Source organism: Monosiga brevicollis, genomic scaffold (assembly GCF_000002865.3).
Source record: "Monosiga brevicollis MX1 MONBRscaffold_34 genomic scaffold, whole genome shotgun sequence".
Lineage (NCBI taxonomy): Eukaryota > Choanoflagellata > Craspedida > Salpingoecidae > Monosiga > Monosiga brevicollis.
In genome coordinates this window covers 22,767-40,895 of record NW_001865071.1, presented here as the reverse complement: position 1 = coordinate 40,895, position 18,129 = coordinate 22,767, and the positions used below count along the sequence as shown (strand labels likewise).

The window sequence follows — 18,129 nt, the reverse complement described above, 5'->3', positions numbered from 1 at the left end:
TTTTTTTTTTTTAAAAAAAAGTGGCCCCCCCCCCCCCCCCCCCCCCCCCCCCCCTGCTCTTCCGCTTTGCGGCGTGCTTCCTTGATTTTTGATTCTGGCGCTCATCAGCGCAAATTTCTCCAGCGAGCTGACCGAGCAACGCGCACTGCGCCTGGCATTCGCTCGCGTGCTTTCGCATCGCCATCCGCCATCCACCATCGCGCCGCACTTCTTGTTGTGGGCGCTCAAGCAAGAACGAACCGAGTACTTTACTCGCAACGTTGAGCCCTGAGCGCTGCCATCTCAAAGCCGGCTACTCTTGTTCCGTGATCCACTTGTTCGTCAGCACCTCGACGTGATCCCCCCGAGTGGTCACACTGCCCTTTTGCGCCCTGCCCACATTTCCTTGACAGTGGACGCCTGGTCTCTTGACTGCCGTATTTGACGCGTCTTGGCTAGCTTCCATAGTTCTTTGGCCCGAGCGCGTACGCCCAAGCAGACCTTTGCGGCTGACTTGGATTGCCTCAACGCAGATCAACGCACCTACACGACCAACCGACCATCCTGACAATGGCCGGCCGTCTCTGGCCTGTGCTGGCGGTCTTGGCCCTGGCTAGCTCGGCCTCAGCATTTCTCTCCCGCTTTTCTGGTGAGAGCTTCATGCAAAGCCCCCTCAGTCCAGCGCGCAATGGCACCACAATCGAGGTGAACCTTCGCCTGGCACACGATCAGGGCCTCGTCTTTGTGGCCCACCACCATGAGTACAAGGATTTCATCTCCGCTGAGCTTGTCGACGGTCACTTGCTCGTGCGCCTCGAAGTGGGTTCCGGTGAGGGCCAGGCCGCCTTTGCGCTCAGCCCTGCTGACCTGGACGGCTCAAGTCGCTCCCTGATCGTTCGCACCATCTACCTTCCCGATGGCCGCGTGCTCTTTGAAGCCAACTGGAACGGTGCCACCGAGCTTGTGGCCATGCCCACCGGCAACCGCCACCTCGATCTCAGCTCGGGGCTACTAATTGGTGGTTTTCCGGTACTTGATACGGGCCTTGCCATGGTCACTTCCACACACGGTTTCATTGGCTGCCTTGACGCCCTTGCCGTCGATGGCCACGACCTGCTCCTGAACGAAGTCACCGAAAGTTACGGCCTCGACACCACCACCTGCCAACTACCCGCCCTGCCGGCTGACATGGGCCAGCGCGCCATCGCCTGTGACGATACTTGGATGGGCACTCTCTGCACCTGCCGGCCCGAGTACACGGGGACCTTTTGCTCTCGAGGTTTGTGGCCAATCTTCTCATGTATCACCTCTGTCGTACCCCATTCTCACAATACAGAAACACAGAAAGGCATCAGACATGATGCACACGCTTCGCCTCTCATGGACTTTGGTATCTGCTCGCCCTTCCTCCCTGCAGCTGCCCCGGGAGTCAACTTTGTTGGCCTCTCGACCGTGCGCGTCACGGCCGACTTGCCCGTCCCCTTGAGCGCGGCGACCACGGAGCTGAGCTTGGCGCTTCGCACGGCCAGCAACCATGGCGTTGTGTTCTCGGTCGTTGAGGCGCGCGATCTTCACCTGGACCTGCTGCGTGTGGACATTTTGAACGGCGCGCTCCGCTTCCGTGTCAACCTCGGCGCCGGTGTCACCACCATCCCCACTGATGTCCTCGTCAACGATGACCAGTGGCATGAGCTCACCTACATTCGTCTCGCTAACCAGCACATTCTCGAGGTGGACAACACCCGCTTTGAGTTTGCCACCGATCCTGCCTTTACCACGCTCGATCTGCAAGCTGGGGATGCCATCCACATTGGCAACGATAATCCCTACTATGCCCTGAACACAGAGCCTTTTGTTGGACTGTTGCAAAGTGTTCGTCTCAACAACCGCAATCTTTTGTTGGCAGCAGCCCTTCAAGCCAAGGATGCCCGCTTTGTGTGAGTAGCCCTGCTTTTGTTTTTGGTTGAAAACCGGGGTTTTTTTTTTCGGGGAGGCGGCTCTCGCCCCTTTTCACTGATTTGGATTGGCTCAAGTCGACTCGTGACACTCATCCATCTCCTGTGTCTCGTCTTGATAGGGATGCTGTCGTTGTGGCAGCCGATGATGCGCGCTTGGTTCGTCCTTTGCCCACGACCACGACGACAACAACGACAACAACGACAACAACACCGACCACGACAACCACGCCGACGACGACGACGATGACCACAACCACGACCACCACGACCACAACCACGACCACCACACCACACATCTCCACGCTACCACCGTCAACAACCACGACTACTACCGTGACCACCACAGCCACAATCCCTGTTACAACATCTACTGCCGCACAGACGAGCTCTGGCCCGCTCACAACCACAGCCACCCCGGCGGTGACTACCGATGATGCTGGCTCGGGTGAGGTCACTCTGACTATGGCCCCGACAAGCACGACCGAAGAGGGCTCTGGATCAGAGGCCATGACGACAACAGCCCCTGGCGTGTCAACCGTGACCGAGGATCTAGCCACGACTCGAGAGCCCGCTGGCTCGGGAGAAGGGACGCTCACGACCGCGCTTCCGACGACAACCGAGGAGCAGCCGACAACTGAGGATGAGCAGAGTTCTGGTGATTCCACCTGGACGACTGCAGCACCTTTGTCGACCACCGGCACCGACGTGCTCACAAATGATCCTGGCTCTGGTGACGATACTTTGACGACTACCAAAGGCGAGCCAAGCACCATGGCTCCTACCACTACCCTGCCGACCACGGTCGACATTAGCACTGAGCAGTGGGAAAGCACAACGGACGAGGCTGGGTCGGGCATTGCATCCACGGTTGTGCCTACCACAACAGGCGAGGACGCCTCAGGTTCGGGCGATGACGTGCCCTTTACATCGACGACTCAGGCTCCCGCGACCACCGAGGAGCTCACGGAAGAGCCCGAATCGGGCGACGAGGAGCTGACGGAGGAGCCCACGGAAGCTGCTACGGAAGAACCCGAATCGGGCGACGAGGAGCTGACGGAGGAGCCCACGGAGGAGCTCACCGACGAACCCGAGTCGGGTGACGAGGAGCTCACCGAGGAGCCTACCGAAGCTGCTACCGAGGAGCCGGAGTCGGGCGACGAGGAGCTGACGGAGGAGCCCACGGAGGAGCTCACCGACGAACCCGAGTCGGGTGACGAGGAGCTCACCGAGGAGCCTACCGAAGCTGCTACCGAGGAGCCGGAGTCGGGCGACGAGGAGCTGACGGAGGAGCCCACGGAGGAGCCTACTGAGGCACCCACCGAGGAGCCAGAGTCTGGCGATGAAGAATTGACCGAGGAGCCCACCGAGGAGCCCACCGAGGAGCCGGAGTCGGGTGATGAGGAACTCACAGAGGAGCCCACAGAGGAGCCTACTGAGGCACCTACCGAGGAGCCAGAGTCTGGCGATGAAGAATTGACCGAGGAGCCCACCGAGGAGCCCACCGAGGAGCCGGAGTCGGGTGATGAGGAACTCACGGAGGAGCCCACGGAGGAGCCCACGGAAGAGCCCACGACCGAAGAGCCCTACTCGGGTGTTGAGGAGAGCACCGTGGCCTCGACCATTATTACCACGGCCGAGCCGGAAGAGAGTGGCTCTGGTGTCCTGACAACACCCTCGTCATCGTCTGCTAGCACGACAACAACAGCATCTTCTTCGAGCGCCCCGACCACCACGTCAACAAGCAGCTCAACGACCACGACCACAACCTCTTCCTCACGCAGCACGACCACGTCCTCGAGCACGACCAGCACCAGCACGACGCAGCGCTCGACATCCTTCGTCATTCAGACAGATTTTGATGAACTGTTCTCTCGAGTCACTCCTGATGAGCTGCGTGCCAGCATCAGGGCTGGCTTTGCACAGCGTGGCGTTGATCTGACTGGCATTGTCATTGTCTTTTCGCGCGGTAGCGTGGTGGTGACCCTGCAGGGCGGTGCGGAGAAGATTGCATCGGTTGACGAGACGGTGGCGTCAAACTCGGCCATTCCGATTGTGGTTGGCAGCGAAACTTTGGTGCTTGCCAAGCCGTTGGCCACCAGCGATCCCATTGACAACGCAGGTCCGACCGCGACACCGGAAGGTGGTGAGGAGATTCAGTCTGCGGGCTCGGGCTCGGGCAACAACAACGCTGGCGTGATTGCTGGCGTGGTGGGTGCGGTTGTGGTCGTTGCTTTGGTGGGCAGCGCCTTCTTTTACCGCAAGTACACCTCGGAGCGCGGCAGCTACGAGGTGGATGAGGCAGCACATCAGCAGGAGATTATCGATGATGAGCTAGCCGTTGGTATTTATGGATCTGAGGCACCCCTGGGCAGCTATCGCCAGTCGATGCAGTACGAGCGGGTCTCGATAGCCTAAGGAGCGTACTCATGAGCATGCTCCGATTGCATCGGCCCGGGCCACGCCCCGGTCTTGCGACCCTTTCCGAGTTTATAGAAATGTCCACATGTATCCTGTGTCCATGCGTCAGCTTTGTGTTATTCAGAAAGCAGCCTGACAGCCGCGGTTTAATCTTGCTCTTTGGCTCTGCTGCGCTCGTTTCAGGCTTATTTGTCATTCTCGTGTGGGTTGGAGGCAGGCCCATGTGAGGTCTGGTGCCCTTCCTGCACTGACTTGTGTTGTCCACCTTGATTTTGGTGTCGTTGTGTTTTGAAGTCAAACTGACAACCAACATTGTATCTAAATTCCAGCGCGGTCTCGTTTGTAGAGTTTGCGTTGTGATTTCTCCATTGCTGAGAATTAGAGCCAAAGGCTAAGCCAATTGCACTCTTGAAGCCTCCCTGAACAACGGTCAAGGTTGAATGTGGCGCGGAAGAGACAGAGGAGGATTATCATGAAGGTTGACTCGAAATTGATACAAAAGAGAGACGCGCAGCGTCAGGACAGGACAGGTGGGTGAAGAGCATATCGTGGCTGCAGAGACAGCAGGGTGTGCAGGGTGTGCCGGGTGTCGACGCGAGAGGCAGAATGGCCACGATCGGAGCACGCCGGTGGCCAGCCTGCGAGAAAGAGACGTCTAGGCAGGGAAAGGGGTAGTCTGGAGGAGGGCACGACGGTTGTGAATGCGCGAGGCGAGCTGGCGTAGGTCGAGGATGAGATCCTGCTGGAGGCGCTCAAGGTCGGCGCGGGCCCAGGGCATGTCCACGGTTGTGGCGCTCGTTGGTTTGTACAAGGCAGCGGTGGTGTGCGTGTTGCTCAAGGAAGAGGCAGCGGAAGAAGAAGTGGACAAAGAAAGCAGAGACAGGTCGGCCGTGTCCTCATGCTCATTCGGCTGATGAGATGCAACGTCAAGCCCGCTCATGGTCGGTGGCGGCGAGATGGACGCCGCGTCAGAGGGAGCAGCTTCTGCTGACGGTGGGGTTGCGACGCGGGGTGTTGGCGACGTAGCAGCTTGTTCAAGCCCGTCCAGGGCCAAAGATATCTGTGCGTACTCCCGGCGCGCCCGCGCCACGGCCACGCGCCATTGCCAGCGCGCCACGGCCCGCTCCACAAGCGCTGCCTCCGTTTGCCGTCGTCGGCCGGCCATCAACAGTTTTTTCAAATCTCTCGCTTTGTAACGGTCGGCATCATCAGATCAAAGTATTTTACTTCCTTCCAACTCGTCAAAATGTATTATACTTCATCCGATCATAACACATTTTCAAGTGATCTGGGGGAAAAGTATTATACCTATTCGTTTCAAGGGCACTGGTTGGTTTGGGTGGCAAATATAAAAGTATTTCGATGAACCGCATCTTGTGCTCTGGGATTGGCTCAAGCGCAACCCGTGCGTACGTTTCGGGTGTGGTTATGTCAAGCCCGGGGCAAGCTTATGAAGCTGTATGTGTATAACCCGTGCTCGTGTGCAGCGTAAAACACAAACAAACCGCGTGTTGGTGGTTTGCGCAATGGATGGGGGTTGACGCGTTGACCCAACCTCTGCTTTTGCCTTGGATATTGGTGATGCTTTGTCTTCAAGTCAGGCCGTGTCTCTGAAAGCCTAGGTGCGATCTTTTAGTACTCATCTTGCCTGTATCTCTCGATGGAGCCACGCCCATGTCGTTTTCTCTTATTCTGCAATGAATCATCGTTAGATCCGCGTGAGAGCGCTTTCCCATCTCTGAATTTGTATCGTCATCTCTGCCGGCCATCTGTGTGTGAGACTTTTTTTTTCTCATTTCATTTGCGTGAAACGGCAGCGGGGCGCGCGACAGGCATTGCACCGACCGACAGCGACAACAGCCACTGCCAGCAGCCAGTCAAAGGACTATTCAGCAACAGGTACAGCTGGTTTCTTGGCCGGCTCGCAAGCTTCCAGCGTATCCGTTTAAGGGGGCTAATGGAGTGGATGAGCCTTCCATGTTTCAATAACACACACACACTCTGTTTATGCGCACAAACGGCAGCGCTGTGGCCGAGCACAGCAAAAGGCCCCGTCCTCGCCTGACACTGGCCACCATGACTACCCCTTCCCCTCTCCCTGCCCATCAGCGCAACATTCATTCATTCATTCACCGCCTCGCTTCTTTCTGGCCCCCCCGCCTCTGTGTGTGTGTGTGTGTGTGTGTGTGTTGTTTCGCTTTACCCTCCAGTTCCTTTTGTTGTTGATGTCTTTCGCAACTTTTCCCACGTTGTGAGTGTGTGTGTGTGTGTTGACTGGATGTCTTTCTGATTGTAAGTTTTTTTGGGGGGTGGGTCGCTCCTCTCTCTCTCCCCCTCTCTCTGCCTGCGCACACACACACTCTCTCTCGTGTGTGTGTGTGTGTGTGTGTGTGTGTGTGTGTGTGCGGGGGTGTCTGATTTTTTGCAGAGTCTTGGCTGTCTGTCTTGGTCTCGCCACTCACTCCTTGGCCCCTCTATCCCTCTCTCTGTATATGTGTGTGTGTGGCCGTCAGTGTGTCTGTCTTTGCCTGACGCCTGTGCACCCTAACGGATGACACCTGTGTCTGCTTCTTGCCCGGGCGCCACGCTCGCTCTGTAGGATTGGACTGACGACGACAAAGCTGTCGAGCTGCGGCAGACACCGTTACACGACCCGCTTTCGAGTGTGAGATCAGCGCCTCAGCGTAGAGGGTACAAAGGGTCACGGCTGCTGCAAAGAATCGTGCTCGGTTGTGAAGAAGAGACAGGCAACAGCGCCATGCAGGCGGCTCTGCGTATGGCCGGCGGCCTGCGCCAAAGACTCCACACGTCAGCGGCCGCAGCCAATGCGTTCCGGTTTGCCGACACGGGATTTCCCGCCGTGCCCTACTTTGAAATCATCGACACCACCCTGCGTGAGGGTGAGCAGTTCTCGTCCACCGACTTTACCAGCCACGACCGCGTGTACATTGCCAAGCTCCTGGACACCTTTGGTGTTGACTACATTGAGCTCGTCAACCCTTTTGCCAGCCACCAGGTCGGCGCCTGCTGTCATCTGTCATGGATTGATTTCAGCCCATGTGCCTGTTCTGCGGTCCCCTCTTCATTCTTCTCGTTGTCTTGCCAAACCTTGACCTCACCCCATCTCACCCCCCCTCGGGTCCATTCCTCCTCCACCCCCTCCGATCCCAATCAACCTGCTTGTGCTCCTTGCAGGCTCGCGAAGACTGTCGCGCCATTGCCAACTTGGGCCTCAAAGCCAAAATCGTCGCCCACACCCGTTGTCACATGGACGATGTCCGTGCCTGTGTCGAAACGGGCATCGATGGCGTCTCCATGTACATGGCCACGAGTGAAGCCCTGCGCCGTCACTCCCATGGCAAAAGCGTTCAGGTTTGTCAATCCCCATAGACGAATAGCCCGTGCCGCCTTTTCCTTCCCGCTAGCAACACCCGCCTGCGCACCCGCCCTCCCCTGGCTCGCCTCCCACTGATGTGCCTGCATCTATCCCAGGCTGTGATCGATTCCGCCCGTGAGGTGATTGAGTTTGTCAAGGACAACGGCATGGAGGTCCGCTTCAGCTGTGAAGATACCTTTCGTAGCGATCGCACCGAGCTCTTGGACATTTATGCTGCTATCGACGAACTCGGCGTCAACCGCGTTGGCCTGGCCGATACCGTCGGGTATGTCCTCACGCCCACCCGCCCCCTGCACATCCCCGCACCTGGGAACAGCTGCAACACACCTCCCTTGGCCTGCATGACCTAGCCCACTCGCCGTCAGCCACGGCCAACCTTGGACAGTCGTACAGTAGCACTGACCTGATCACGCCTTTGGTTCTTTTTTTTTTTCGCCTCTCCGCCCTTCCGAAACAGCATCGCAACGCCTTTTCAAGTTGCAGAGACCGTCGCTGCCGTCCGCTCCATCATCAAGCCCGAGACAGGTAAGCCACAGGGGTCCGCAGCTCCCCCCCAATAAAGCAGTCACCCAAACTGCATTCCACATGGAGTTGCCCACCTTCATCACTCATTGTCACCAATGCGATTGTGGTTGTGTAGGCATTGAATTTCACACGCACAACGACACGGGCTGCTGTATCGCCAATGCCCTCGTGGCCCTGCAAGCCGGAGCGACTCACATCAACACTTGCGTCCTCGGCGTCGGTGAACGCAACGGCATCACTCCCCTCGGTGGTATGCTTGCCGCCTGATCCCTCGCCCCGCCCACATGCCGCTACACCACTGCTGTCTCGTCCTCGCTTTTGCTTTGCCTTGTTCCACCTTGCCTCGCCTGCCCCCTGAAGGACTCTTCATTATTTTCCTTTATTTGTTTCCTTTTTCTTTTTTTCTTTTCATTTGCAACCTTGTAGGCTTTTTGGCCCGCATGTACACGCTAGACCGCGAGAGCGTCAAGAACAAGTAAGCACGTCTTTCGGCCTGCACGGGGCGCCTTGTCCGATCGGGTTCTGCCTTGCCCTGTCTCATGCTTGCCCGCGCGCACTCTTTTGTGCTTTAGATACGATTTGAAGCTGCTGCGCCACCTGGAAAAATACGTTGCGGCTGCTGCCAAGGTCCAGATCCCCTTCAACAATTACATCACTGGCTCTTCAGCCTTTACCCACAAGGCCGGTGTTCACTCCAAGGTCGGGCAACACTCAAGCAACTGCCGTGTCTTTGTCATCACTCCAGCCCCACTTGCCCACCGCCCTTATCCGTTTCGCCAGCTCCGCGCGAGACACCACGCGCCTAGGCTTTTTTTTTGTATTCGTCAAAGCATCCGAAGCCCTCTCACAATGCCCTTGGGCCTCGTTCCTCCAGGCTGTCATGTCTGACCCAGGTGCCTACGAGGTGATCAACCCCGATGACTTTGGCGTGGGTCGCAATATTGAGGTGCGTCAAGATCCTGCCTTCTTCGTTTACTCGCCACCACAAAAAAATGCTGATCCCGAACCGTCATCGGCTCAGCATTGTCGGATATCATTCTCTCACCATTCATCCCTCCCTGACGCGACAACCTACCAGATTGCCCACCACTTGACAGGCTGGAACGCGCTCAAGGCCCGGTCCATGGACCTCAATCTCACCATCCCTGATGATCAGATCAAGGCCGCCACCAAGATGGTCAAGCACTATGCTGCTGACAAGGGCATCAAGCCAAGCCAGGTCAGTCAAACCTTCTCCGCGCTTTCTTTTCTTGTCCAAGATACACGCTCTGACCTTTCTTTCCCATATGGTGGCTCTTGTGGTCATAGCTGGATCAACTGTTGATTGGCATTGGTCGCGTCGCGGCCTCCAACAGCAGCTCGGACTTTGTCAAGATGGCAGCGCTTCAACCCACGCCCGAGCTCAAGGTCTGCGCCCCCGTCGTAACCTTTGTCCTCGCCACACCGCATCGAGTGCCAAATCGTGATTGGTCATGGGGTTTGCTGGTCCAAAACGCCATATCACTCATGTTGTCCTGACATGCTTCTCCAGACGGCAATGGAATCGGCGGCCCACGCGCTGCTCGAGTACGAGAACAAGGTGGCCCTGGACATCTTGGCTACTATTGCTGAAGTCTCGCAGGATGCGCGTCCCACCAAGCTCATCTCGGTGTCAGGCCATTTGTTTGACAAGGCCGTTCTCAACCGTTTGTTGGATCTCGTGGTGGACAGCCCGTGCGATTTCGAGGTCAAGCGCCTGCACGTCCCTCCAGCCGATGAGCAATACAGTACGGCTGGTAAGATCTGCCCCCGCTTGCCCTCTGGCATCTTCGTTCATTCGCTGTGTCCCTCGCGCTACATGAACCCCGTTGGTTTGGTGCACTCACATGTGGTAAATCTGAAAAACAACAACAGTCTTGCAGTTGTGGGGCGAGAATGACGCCACGCTTGACCAGGTCAAGAGCGACATGCAGCAGCTCATCGATGCCAATTCAAGCATCGCCTTTTGTACCCTCGAGGAGATTAGCTTCATCGAGGATCCCGCTGCCATGTCCAAGATTGAAAAGTAGGATGGTATGGATGTTAGCTCGCGGCTGTCCATTCTGCCTGCTTGGCACTCCGAGTCTGCCGCTCGAGAGGTCGCCCCCCAGTTCAGAGACGCTGTTTTGCAGGCAGTTTTTCTTTGCGTTTGAGGTGAAGGGGCAGATGCTCAATCAAATCACATTGTCAAATCAATTTCGAAATTTGTGATCTCTTCTCAATGGGATGAGCAACGAGAGTGAAGACTGGTTTATTTATGCCTGCTGTCAAAACCCGCATACACAAGGCAAAATCGAGGGCGAGCACAGGTCCTGGCCCTTCGAGTGTTACCTGGTAAACAAAATGACTGGCCTATTGCGCTAGTGCCGCACGCTTGGCCGCAGCTGTGGCATCGTCTTCGCCACTCTGATTCTTCTTCGAGCGCTTCTGCATGTTCCAGACAGCAACGCCCCCGTACACATGCCGGTCACAGAAATGTAGGCGATGAGCGGGTGGCGCATGGGTACTAGAGTCAAACAGGAAGCGAGGGCACCCGAATGGCGTGCGTTTTCTCAGGCGAACCTTGCGATGCGGGTTGACACCACCCGGATAGAGATAGCCCGGCAACTTGCTCCTGTATCCACCAAAAACAGGCGACAAGTAAGCACAAGAGTGAAGGCAGTTCCAAGGCGCAGACAATGGGCCCATGATCCGAAAAGAACATACTGTTTCATGGCTTGTACATCGACGTTCATTGTCGTCTCATCGTACTGTTGTGATTCCAGCCAGATGCGATATTGTTGGGATCACGCCATGAGGTGAGCCAGCATTTTTTTTTTTGGGGTGGGGGGGGGGGGTGGGGGTTGGGGGGCAAAAAAACAAAAAACAAAAAAACAAAAACGGCAATGCCACCCCGAGCGAAAACGGGTGCGAGGGGTAGCCCTACCCTAGACATGGTCACGGTGCGATCCCGAAGGCGGCCGTAAAAGGCCACTAGCGGTCCTTGCAGATCTAGCTTGCTAGGCGCAGGCTCGATGCGCCCCTCTTGTTTGATACCAAACTCAAGCGCCAGGTACCACGCCGTGCGCCACGGGCCGGTTGTCGCCTCCGTGCCGTCCTTGTCGGCAACAGGGTCTTCATGATAAGCCTGTTCTCAAGGATGCAAGCGCATGCGCACAGATCAGAGGCCAGGCACAATCAGGTCGACGCACGCGCGCACATCTCGCTCGTGAACGCGAGGTCCGAGGGACGACGGACCTTGGGGTAAGCCATGGCGTAGGCGACGTTATCCGTGTACTGTAGGTTGAGAACAAGATGGCGAACTGTGGACTCGACCAGGCCCTCAAACTCCGTGCGGTCGCTCTCAGTGGCAGCAGAGGCTACCACACGGACAAAATACTGATACTCGTCGAAGAAGCGAATGGGTTCCCACACGGCTGACCATGGGACATTGCTCGAGGCCCGCATGATGTCTTGACACACACGATGGCCCCGAGAAAACTCTGTCACAATGCGGTGTAGTGTCGACTCGTTCACGTTGAAGGCGGCATTCTGTTGCGGGTAGACGGGTGTGATGATGGGCATCAAGTCATATCGATCCCGCGGATTGCTCCTAAAATGTGAAAAATCGTGGCAAGCAACGTGAGTACCCAGCTCCACCAAAAAAGGCCGACTCACAAAGGCCGGCAGCTTCATGTTGATGGGCAAGCGACGCCCATACCGAGGGTCCCATTGCCGTTTGCCCAGGTGAAGGTCATCCACATCCTTGATTTTGATGGGCGAGTTCATCCATTCCCTGCACAAAATCAAGTGAGGTTGAGGTTGCCTACCCATGAGCGAGCCAAATCTCACGCGCGTGTTTGATCCAGTTTGAGCCATACCAATCAGAGTACACGCGGAAAAATTTGCACAGGATTGTCGAGGCGGCAGCGTTGGGATAAAGCTGTGCACGAGGTGTGGGCAGAGCATATCAGCAGTATTCTGAGAACGAACGCAACCACGCACGTGTTGCTTGCAGGTTCGTAGAAAACACCAAAGCAGCCAACAAGGAAACAAATGTCTGGATATAGAAGCGTGGGGACGACAGACCTGGCAGATGCGCGTCACGAGAATAACCAAATGAATACCACCAAAGTAGCCGTGGACGTTGGAGTAAACACCACGGCCTGAGGTGCGAACGGTTTGGTTCGATCGAGTGAGATTGTCTGTATGAAATGGGGAACAGCTTGCAAAAGACAGCCGGTTCCAAGGAGACTCACGTTTTGCCCATAACTTGACGGCACGCAGGGCAGTGCGAAAGGTTTGAAGATTGCTTGGCATCACCTCCAACACCGCATCTGCCACTCGGCAGCCTGAGAAGAAGTCGAGGGGCGGAAATGGGTGTTGTGGAGTGAATTCAGGGGCCCTGGCCTTTGAAGGATGCATGGGCGTCATGCATCCCTACCGTTGATGCTTCGCATAATCTCGTCTTCGTGGATCTTTTTGAGCAGATCCACGTCTTGCAAGGACAAGGTGGGCTCGAGACGATCCACGGGCAGAGACGCAAACAAAAGATCAAGCTGATGATGATGGGCGATGATTCGAGTAAGTTTGGTAGTGCCAATACAACAATATGAGACCGAACAGCTGAGAAGCCAAGTGTCACTATCAACGGCCAGACCTCGACGCCATCCATGGCCAGTTTGATCACAGGTACAAAAGCGCCTTCGGCCGCCTATAAACAAGCGGCAAGCATGTGCATCGGCATTTAATGCTGCCAGCGCCAAAAGCATATCTTTGAATAGAGCAAGGGCAAGAAAGGGCAAGATTTATACGTACATGTAAATCAGTGACGCCTGGCGTCTCCTTGAGCAGCTGATAAAACGTGCCAAAAAAACTCTCGCGCTTAATATGATGTGGAAAGCACAACAGCGTATCAATATCACCCGCTGCAAGACCAACAACCACAGTGCCCGCGGGCCATGACGTGGCATCAAACCATCGCGTGAGAATTGCATTTGGAACAATTGGATGCTAGACATGTCATCTGAGGAGGGGGAATAAAAGCGGCATTTGAAGAAGCAATCCAATGAAACGCACAGCGGCTTTGTACGCCAAGGCGGTATGAGCCAAAGGTGAACAGGCGGGCATCCACTTGATTGGCGGCCTCCTCTTCAAAATTGTACTGGGATAGGGTGGCATAGGGTGGGATACGGTGAGTGCGAGTGCCAGTCGTATTGGCGTTCGAGAAACATGATTGACCTCTTCCTTGCTAGCTTTCTTGACCCAGGCCTGCACAAGTTCGTTGAGCTTGCTCAAGACCAGGCATCTGTACCAAAGCAAAAGAGGCAGTATGGTAAGATGGATAGCAAGTGAGGGCCCTCCGTTGAGGTTGGTTGCGAGTGCGCTGGCTACGGTACCGTTGCTGCATGTTCTCATCGGTATCGATCACGCCTTCGGGCTCAAGAGCTGCCTCCAAGGCTTTTGTATCCTCCATGTCCTTTTTTCCGTGCAGACACGAGGTGAATGACAGACATCGACGACTTCCCGGTCACCGAGAATAGGGGCAAGTGAACAAGGCGGTTCACCTTGTCCGAAGGACGGCTGTTGTTGATGACGTCGCTCATCTTGCCGACAAGTTGGCCGAGCTCACCAGCTTGATGAATGACCCTCTGAAACAAGCGCAACAAAGAGAGGCCGAGCGGGCCGGATGAGATGGGGCTGAGGACCGCAATACAAATGAACCGTGATAAGAGTGCTGCTCCAGCTTACCGCGGGGGGCCTGTCACTGCTTGACCCAGGACCCGGCGCACCGACGCAGCCCAGCGAACCTGCGCGCCACTGAGAATTCGAAAAAAAAAAAAAAAAACAAACTCAAAAATGGCAATGAATGCGAAAGTGTGATCTATGTCACATTGAACCATAGAGCGCGAAAGTAGTGAAACTTTCAACTCTTTTCGCATGTAAAGTTTACATATGACCGTTTAAAGTTTTAAATCCGACCGTCGTAACTATTAAACTTTTAACGACATTCACAGTTAAGCTTGAGACCTGAATTGACGACATTCACAGTTCAGCTTGAGGCCTGAATTGAGTCCGAGGCATCGATGGTCGCTCGGGTTTGGGACTGATTTGCCATCACGGTGACAGGAGGATAAACAAGACAGTTGTCTAGAGGGCCAAGCATGCTTTGGGAGAGGGGGAGGAAGATCTGTCGGTCTGAATAAAACCAATTCATGATGCTTGTTTGAAACGCACGGCGGGAAAGGCTGCCGGCTCAAGCCAGAATCATGCAACCCTTCATCAAAGCCCAGTCAGAGTCTCGGCTGGATTGTAAAGTTGGCGCAAGCTCTTGCATTTGCATGATTGCATGGGCACGAGGTTTCGCAAGTCGGCCCCAAACCGAGTTTTTACGCCAAGACGCTAGACTTTTTCAGACCCAACTGTGACGCTTGACAAAGTGACCCGTTCGACAAGGTGGCATGGCCTCAACCCATGAGTCACCCTTGCAGATGCCGAAACAATCAGTGGAGCGGCTTGTTTCAAGCGTTTGACGTGCTAATGCTGAAAGGGTGCGTTCTGCTTTCGTGAATGTCATCATCGGCCGTTGCTTGTCTGCTCGCAACCCGTGACTCATCAGTGGCCACAAAAACCATTTTTGTTTTTGCCGCTGTCTCCCTGGCACCCCGCCTCACCGCCAATCGGGCACGGGCCTGCGGGAGAAGCGGCCCATCGACAACGATCGCCATATTGGCTTTGGGTGGGTGCCGTTGGATTCAATACTGCATTCTTTGCAGGCCATGACACACTGTTCCTGTTGATAGAAGCAATCCGTCCTTGAAGAAGAAACTTTTACAAGCAGATTTTTGTCAAAAAGGCTGGTGGGTGTGTGCGTGACGAGGTTGCTTTGTTTCTTGATCGCTTGCCATTTCGTCGTGCTCTTTGCTCACACACTCTTCCGTGGTTACGCAGATTGAAAGGGGTCGCATCTCACACGGCTTTGCAGCAAACGCCGCTGCCATGAGCTCGGACGGATTACTGCTGTACAATGCTTGTTGGACTAAGAACCAAAGCATGGCAGTCCAGCTGATAGAGAAATGGAAGGGCACTCAACGCGTTCATACCGCCGTGGCTTTCCGAACTTGGGTGTGTAGAACAGCCCGCACTTGGTGGTTGTGAAACTTCTTGCTCTGTGGTTCTGTGTCACGCAAAGTCAAAGCTTAAAATGGGCCGTTTTACTGCACGGAGCGTTGCCACCGCGAACGGGCGTAATGATGCTGTGATGTTGGTCGATGCCATGATGTTACAGAATGGCACGTCTTCAGCCCTTTTCTTGACCTGTCAGCATGGTCTTCTCAAGGTTTTGACGGCCATGCTGAGGGAAAATATTGATGTCCAAGCTGCAAATACCGTCAGTTTCGCCGCCTTTTTGCTTGCTTCGATCTTTGCGTTGGCGGCAAATGCTGCAAGCGTGAGTGAGAGTATTTAAAGCACGATATTCTCATGTTTGTACCCCAACAGGTCGGCGACACTCCACTGCACAAGGCCTGCCAGTTTGGTCGCAAGGAAGTGGCTCTTCTTTTGTTGAAGCATGGTGTTGATGTCGAGGTCAAAAACAACGTTAGAACCTCCCACAAGCGTTCTTTATCATGTTCTTGGTTGTGTCCCACACAATTCAGCTCGCCGTTGCACGTTTTGGTGTCATCCTTGGGACCAACGTGCAGATTGTTCCCTCGGCACTGTGTCATTCACCTCTGTGTCATGACCTGTGGTGCCTGTAGATGGGCCAAACGCCTCTTGATGTGGCACAACAAGAGGATCATGGTGACGTGATGAGGTCCCTTTTTACAGACTGCCGAGCGCCCGATCCGCTTCGCCGCCTTTGGCACGCAAACTGGTTGCCACACTTGCCCCGTATCCCGCCCAAGCCAGAGGTGTTGTTCAAACCGCTCATCCTCTCAATAATATCAATTTTTTTTAAGCCCCCCATCACACTATCTCATGCTTACTCTTGATGCAACCCCGCCTGTATAGTCTACGGCCCCGTTTGTTGTTGAGGTGGGAGCGCAGCTTCAGGCGCTTCTACCCACAAAAAACCTCGGGCATCCCTTTCAATACCTGGAGGCGCTGCTATCTCGAATCGTTTGTCTCGACCCTCAGCTGGCAACCGTTGCCGCTGAAATTCACAAGAGCATCGAGCAAGGGCTGCGAGATGCGGCATCTACGGACTGGGCTTCAACGCAAGTCGAAGAGGCCGTTTGTTTGCTCGACCAGGCTCGTGAAGCGCAAGAAGCCCTGCGTGACCACTTGACACAGTTGACACCAGGGAAAGATACACTGGCATCAGTACTGCAAAAGCTAAAAGACCGCGCGCACCAGCTTGAACTGCAAGCGGTGTTGGCATCATTGCGACGGACATTGGCCATGCATGACTCTGAGCTCTTGGCCCCCTTTGCAACACCCAGGCCACCATGCATGAATCTTGGGGCGATATTGGACGAGGTTACCGCCTTGCACGATGCGACACACCAGCGCAAACAGGTGCTCACTGAAGTCAACGATGGACTTATGGATCTCATGCTGAAGTTGCTCGACGCTTTGGAGGCGGTGGCGACGAGAGGGGCTGTCAGCGTTACTCACCGATTACACGATCTGCGACAGTGCGTTCAACACCCAAACACAGCTTTGGTGCCTGCGCCGCAAGATCTGCCTGATGCCTGGGAACAGCTTTGTGAGACCCTCAACAAGCTGCGCCTCTTTGTGCTGAATGAAGTGGTGCAGCTGGCACATCCCCAAGCAGAGCGCGCCGATGATCATCAGGCTGGGTTTGCATCCTTGATGCAGCACGCCAAGACCCTGGAACAGCAGCTGCAAGACGTGGCAGACTGGCAAGCTACAACCCTGTCCGTTCTGACCTCGTGCATCGGGCTCGTTGACGGACTGGCGAAGAACGCAGGCGATGGACTTGATGTTGTCAGGGAGCTGGATCAAATGGATGGCCAGATCCAGGGCATTAACGCTGCTTTGCAGCTGGAGCTATCAGAAACGGTTCACTGTCAGTTGGAGCAACGGGTTGAACAACTCAAACAGAAACGCGATCTCTTGGGACAAAGGCTCTCAAGTCAAGCACATGTCCAGCATGTGGCGCAGCACGCAAAGCTAGCCATGTTGCTGAAGCAGCACTTTCCAGAGTTATTGGTGCTTTTGCGCTCTGAGCCAGCAGCGTCGCTCCTTTGAGCGTGCACCGCGCTCGGTCGATCGTTTACATTGTGTGTGTTTTTTTTTCATTCGTAATTTTTAAAACATTTCAATGTAAATTTCAAATTTTATTTTCATCATCCTTCTTTTACATGTTAATAAAATTTAATCCACATTTTCGTGACAACGTTGAAAAAAAAAAATTATTTGAGGTCGGTCCGCGGATGAATTGGCGGTGCTCTCGCCGCGCACCGCTTGCTGCCCTGCCTCTTGCAGCTGCTCAGAGCAGACTGAAAATACCGGTGTCATCTTTTCCAGTTCGCGCGAGAGTAAGGGTCTCCTAGGCGATCGAGGTACACCAACCCGACAATGGACGCGGATGTGTCTGATACACAAGCCGGGCAGGTGGCTTGCCGAAAATGCGGGGCAGTGTTCCCCAATGCCTATACTAAAGATGAACATTACCGCCAGGTGAGTTGGTGGGCTGTTTGGAGATGTGACGGTCTCGATCCGGGGCTCATGGCCATCTGGTGGTCATAGATGCACCAGCAGAGCACCACAGTCACGATTGATGGTGTCCAGCGCCGAGTCGAACGACAGGAAGACGCCAAATTTCACTGTCCTGCACCCCGGTGCATGTCCAGGCACGATCGGGCAGCATACCTTCGCAGCCACGTC

At 55.2% G+C, this 18,129-nt stretch overlaps 4 protein-coding genes across 4 annotated transcripts; 2 read left to right on the top strand and 2 right to left on the bottom strand.

The window, feature by feature from the left end:
• Nucleotides 1-5,010: 5,010 nt before the first annotated feature.
• On the bottom strand, nucleotides 5,011-5,520 carry MONBRDRAFT_11989 (uncharacterized protein; the record flags this gene model as incomplete). The annotated part of the gene is made up of 1 exon (XM_001749803.1): nucleotides 5,011-5,520. One exon carries the CDS (start codon nucleotides 5,518-5,520, stop codon nucleotides 5,011-5,013), a length of 510 nt encoding a protein of 169 aa, XP_001749855.1.
• A 1,593-nt stretch (nucleotides 5,521-7,113) lies between these two features.
• On the top strand, nucleotides 7,114-10,503 carry MONBRDRAFT_34312 (uncharacterized protein; the record flags this gene model as incomplete). The annotated part of the gene is made up of 12 exons (XM_001749854.1): nucleotides 7,114-7,371; nucleotides 7,551-7,727; nucleotides 7,848-8,017; nucleotides 8,210-8,277; nucleotides 8,393-8,527; nucleotides 8,704-8,752; nucleotides 8,850-8,976; nucleotides 9,152-9,223; nucleotides 9,356-9,496; nucleotides 9,586-9,684; nucleotides 9,809-10,052; nucleotides 10,171-10,503. 12 exons carry the CDS (start codon nucleotides 7,114-7,116, stop codon nucleotides 10,323-10,325), a joined length of 1,695 nt encoding a protein of 564 aa, XP_001749906.1. The 3' UTR covers nucleotides 10,326-10,503.
• Nucleotides 10,504-10,647: 144 nt separating this feature from the next.
• Nucleotides 10,648-13,750, bottom strand: MONBRDRAFT_29366 (uncharacterized protein; the record flags this gene model as incomplete). The annotated part of the gene is made up of 15 exons (XM_001749802.1): nucleotides 10,648-10,909; nucleotides 11,002-11,045; nucleotides 11,222-11,422; nucleotides 11,533-11,887; nucleotides 11,996-12,070; nucleotides 12,105-12,217; nucleotides 12,364-12,479; nucleotides 12,534-12,626; nucleotides 12,719-12,833; nucleotides 12,935-12,988; nucleotides 13,093-13,202; nucleotides 13,253-13,300; nucleotides 13,354-13,438; nucleotides 13,516-13,582; nucleotides 13,674-13,750. The coding sequence occupies 15 exons, from the start codon at nucleotides 13,748-13,750 to the stop codon at nucleotides 10,648-10,650; spliced, it is 1,815 nt and encodes a 604-aa protein (XP_001749854.1).
• MONBRDRAFT_11986 (uncharacterized protein) lies at nucleotides 13,607-17,490 on the top strand (the record flags this gene model as incomplete). Its single annotated transcript, XM_001749853.1, has 2 exons — nucleotides 13,607-13,609; nucleotides 16,414-17,490. 2 exons carry the CDS (start codon nucleotides 13,607-13,609, stop codon nucleotides 17,488-17,490), a joined length of 1,080 nt encoding a protein of 359 aa, XP_001749905.1.
• Between the last annotated feature and the right edge of the window lie 639 nt (nucleotides 17,491-18,129).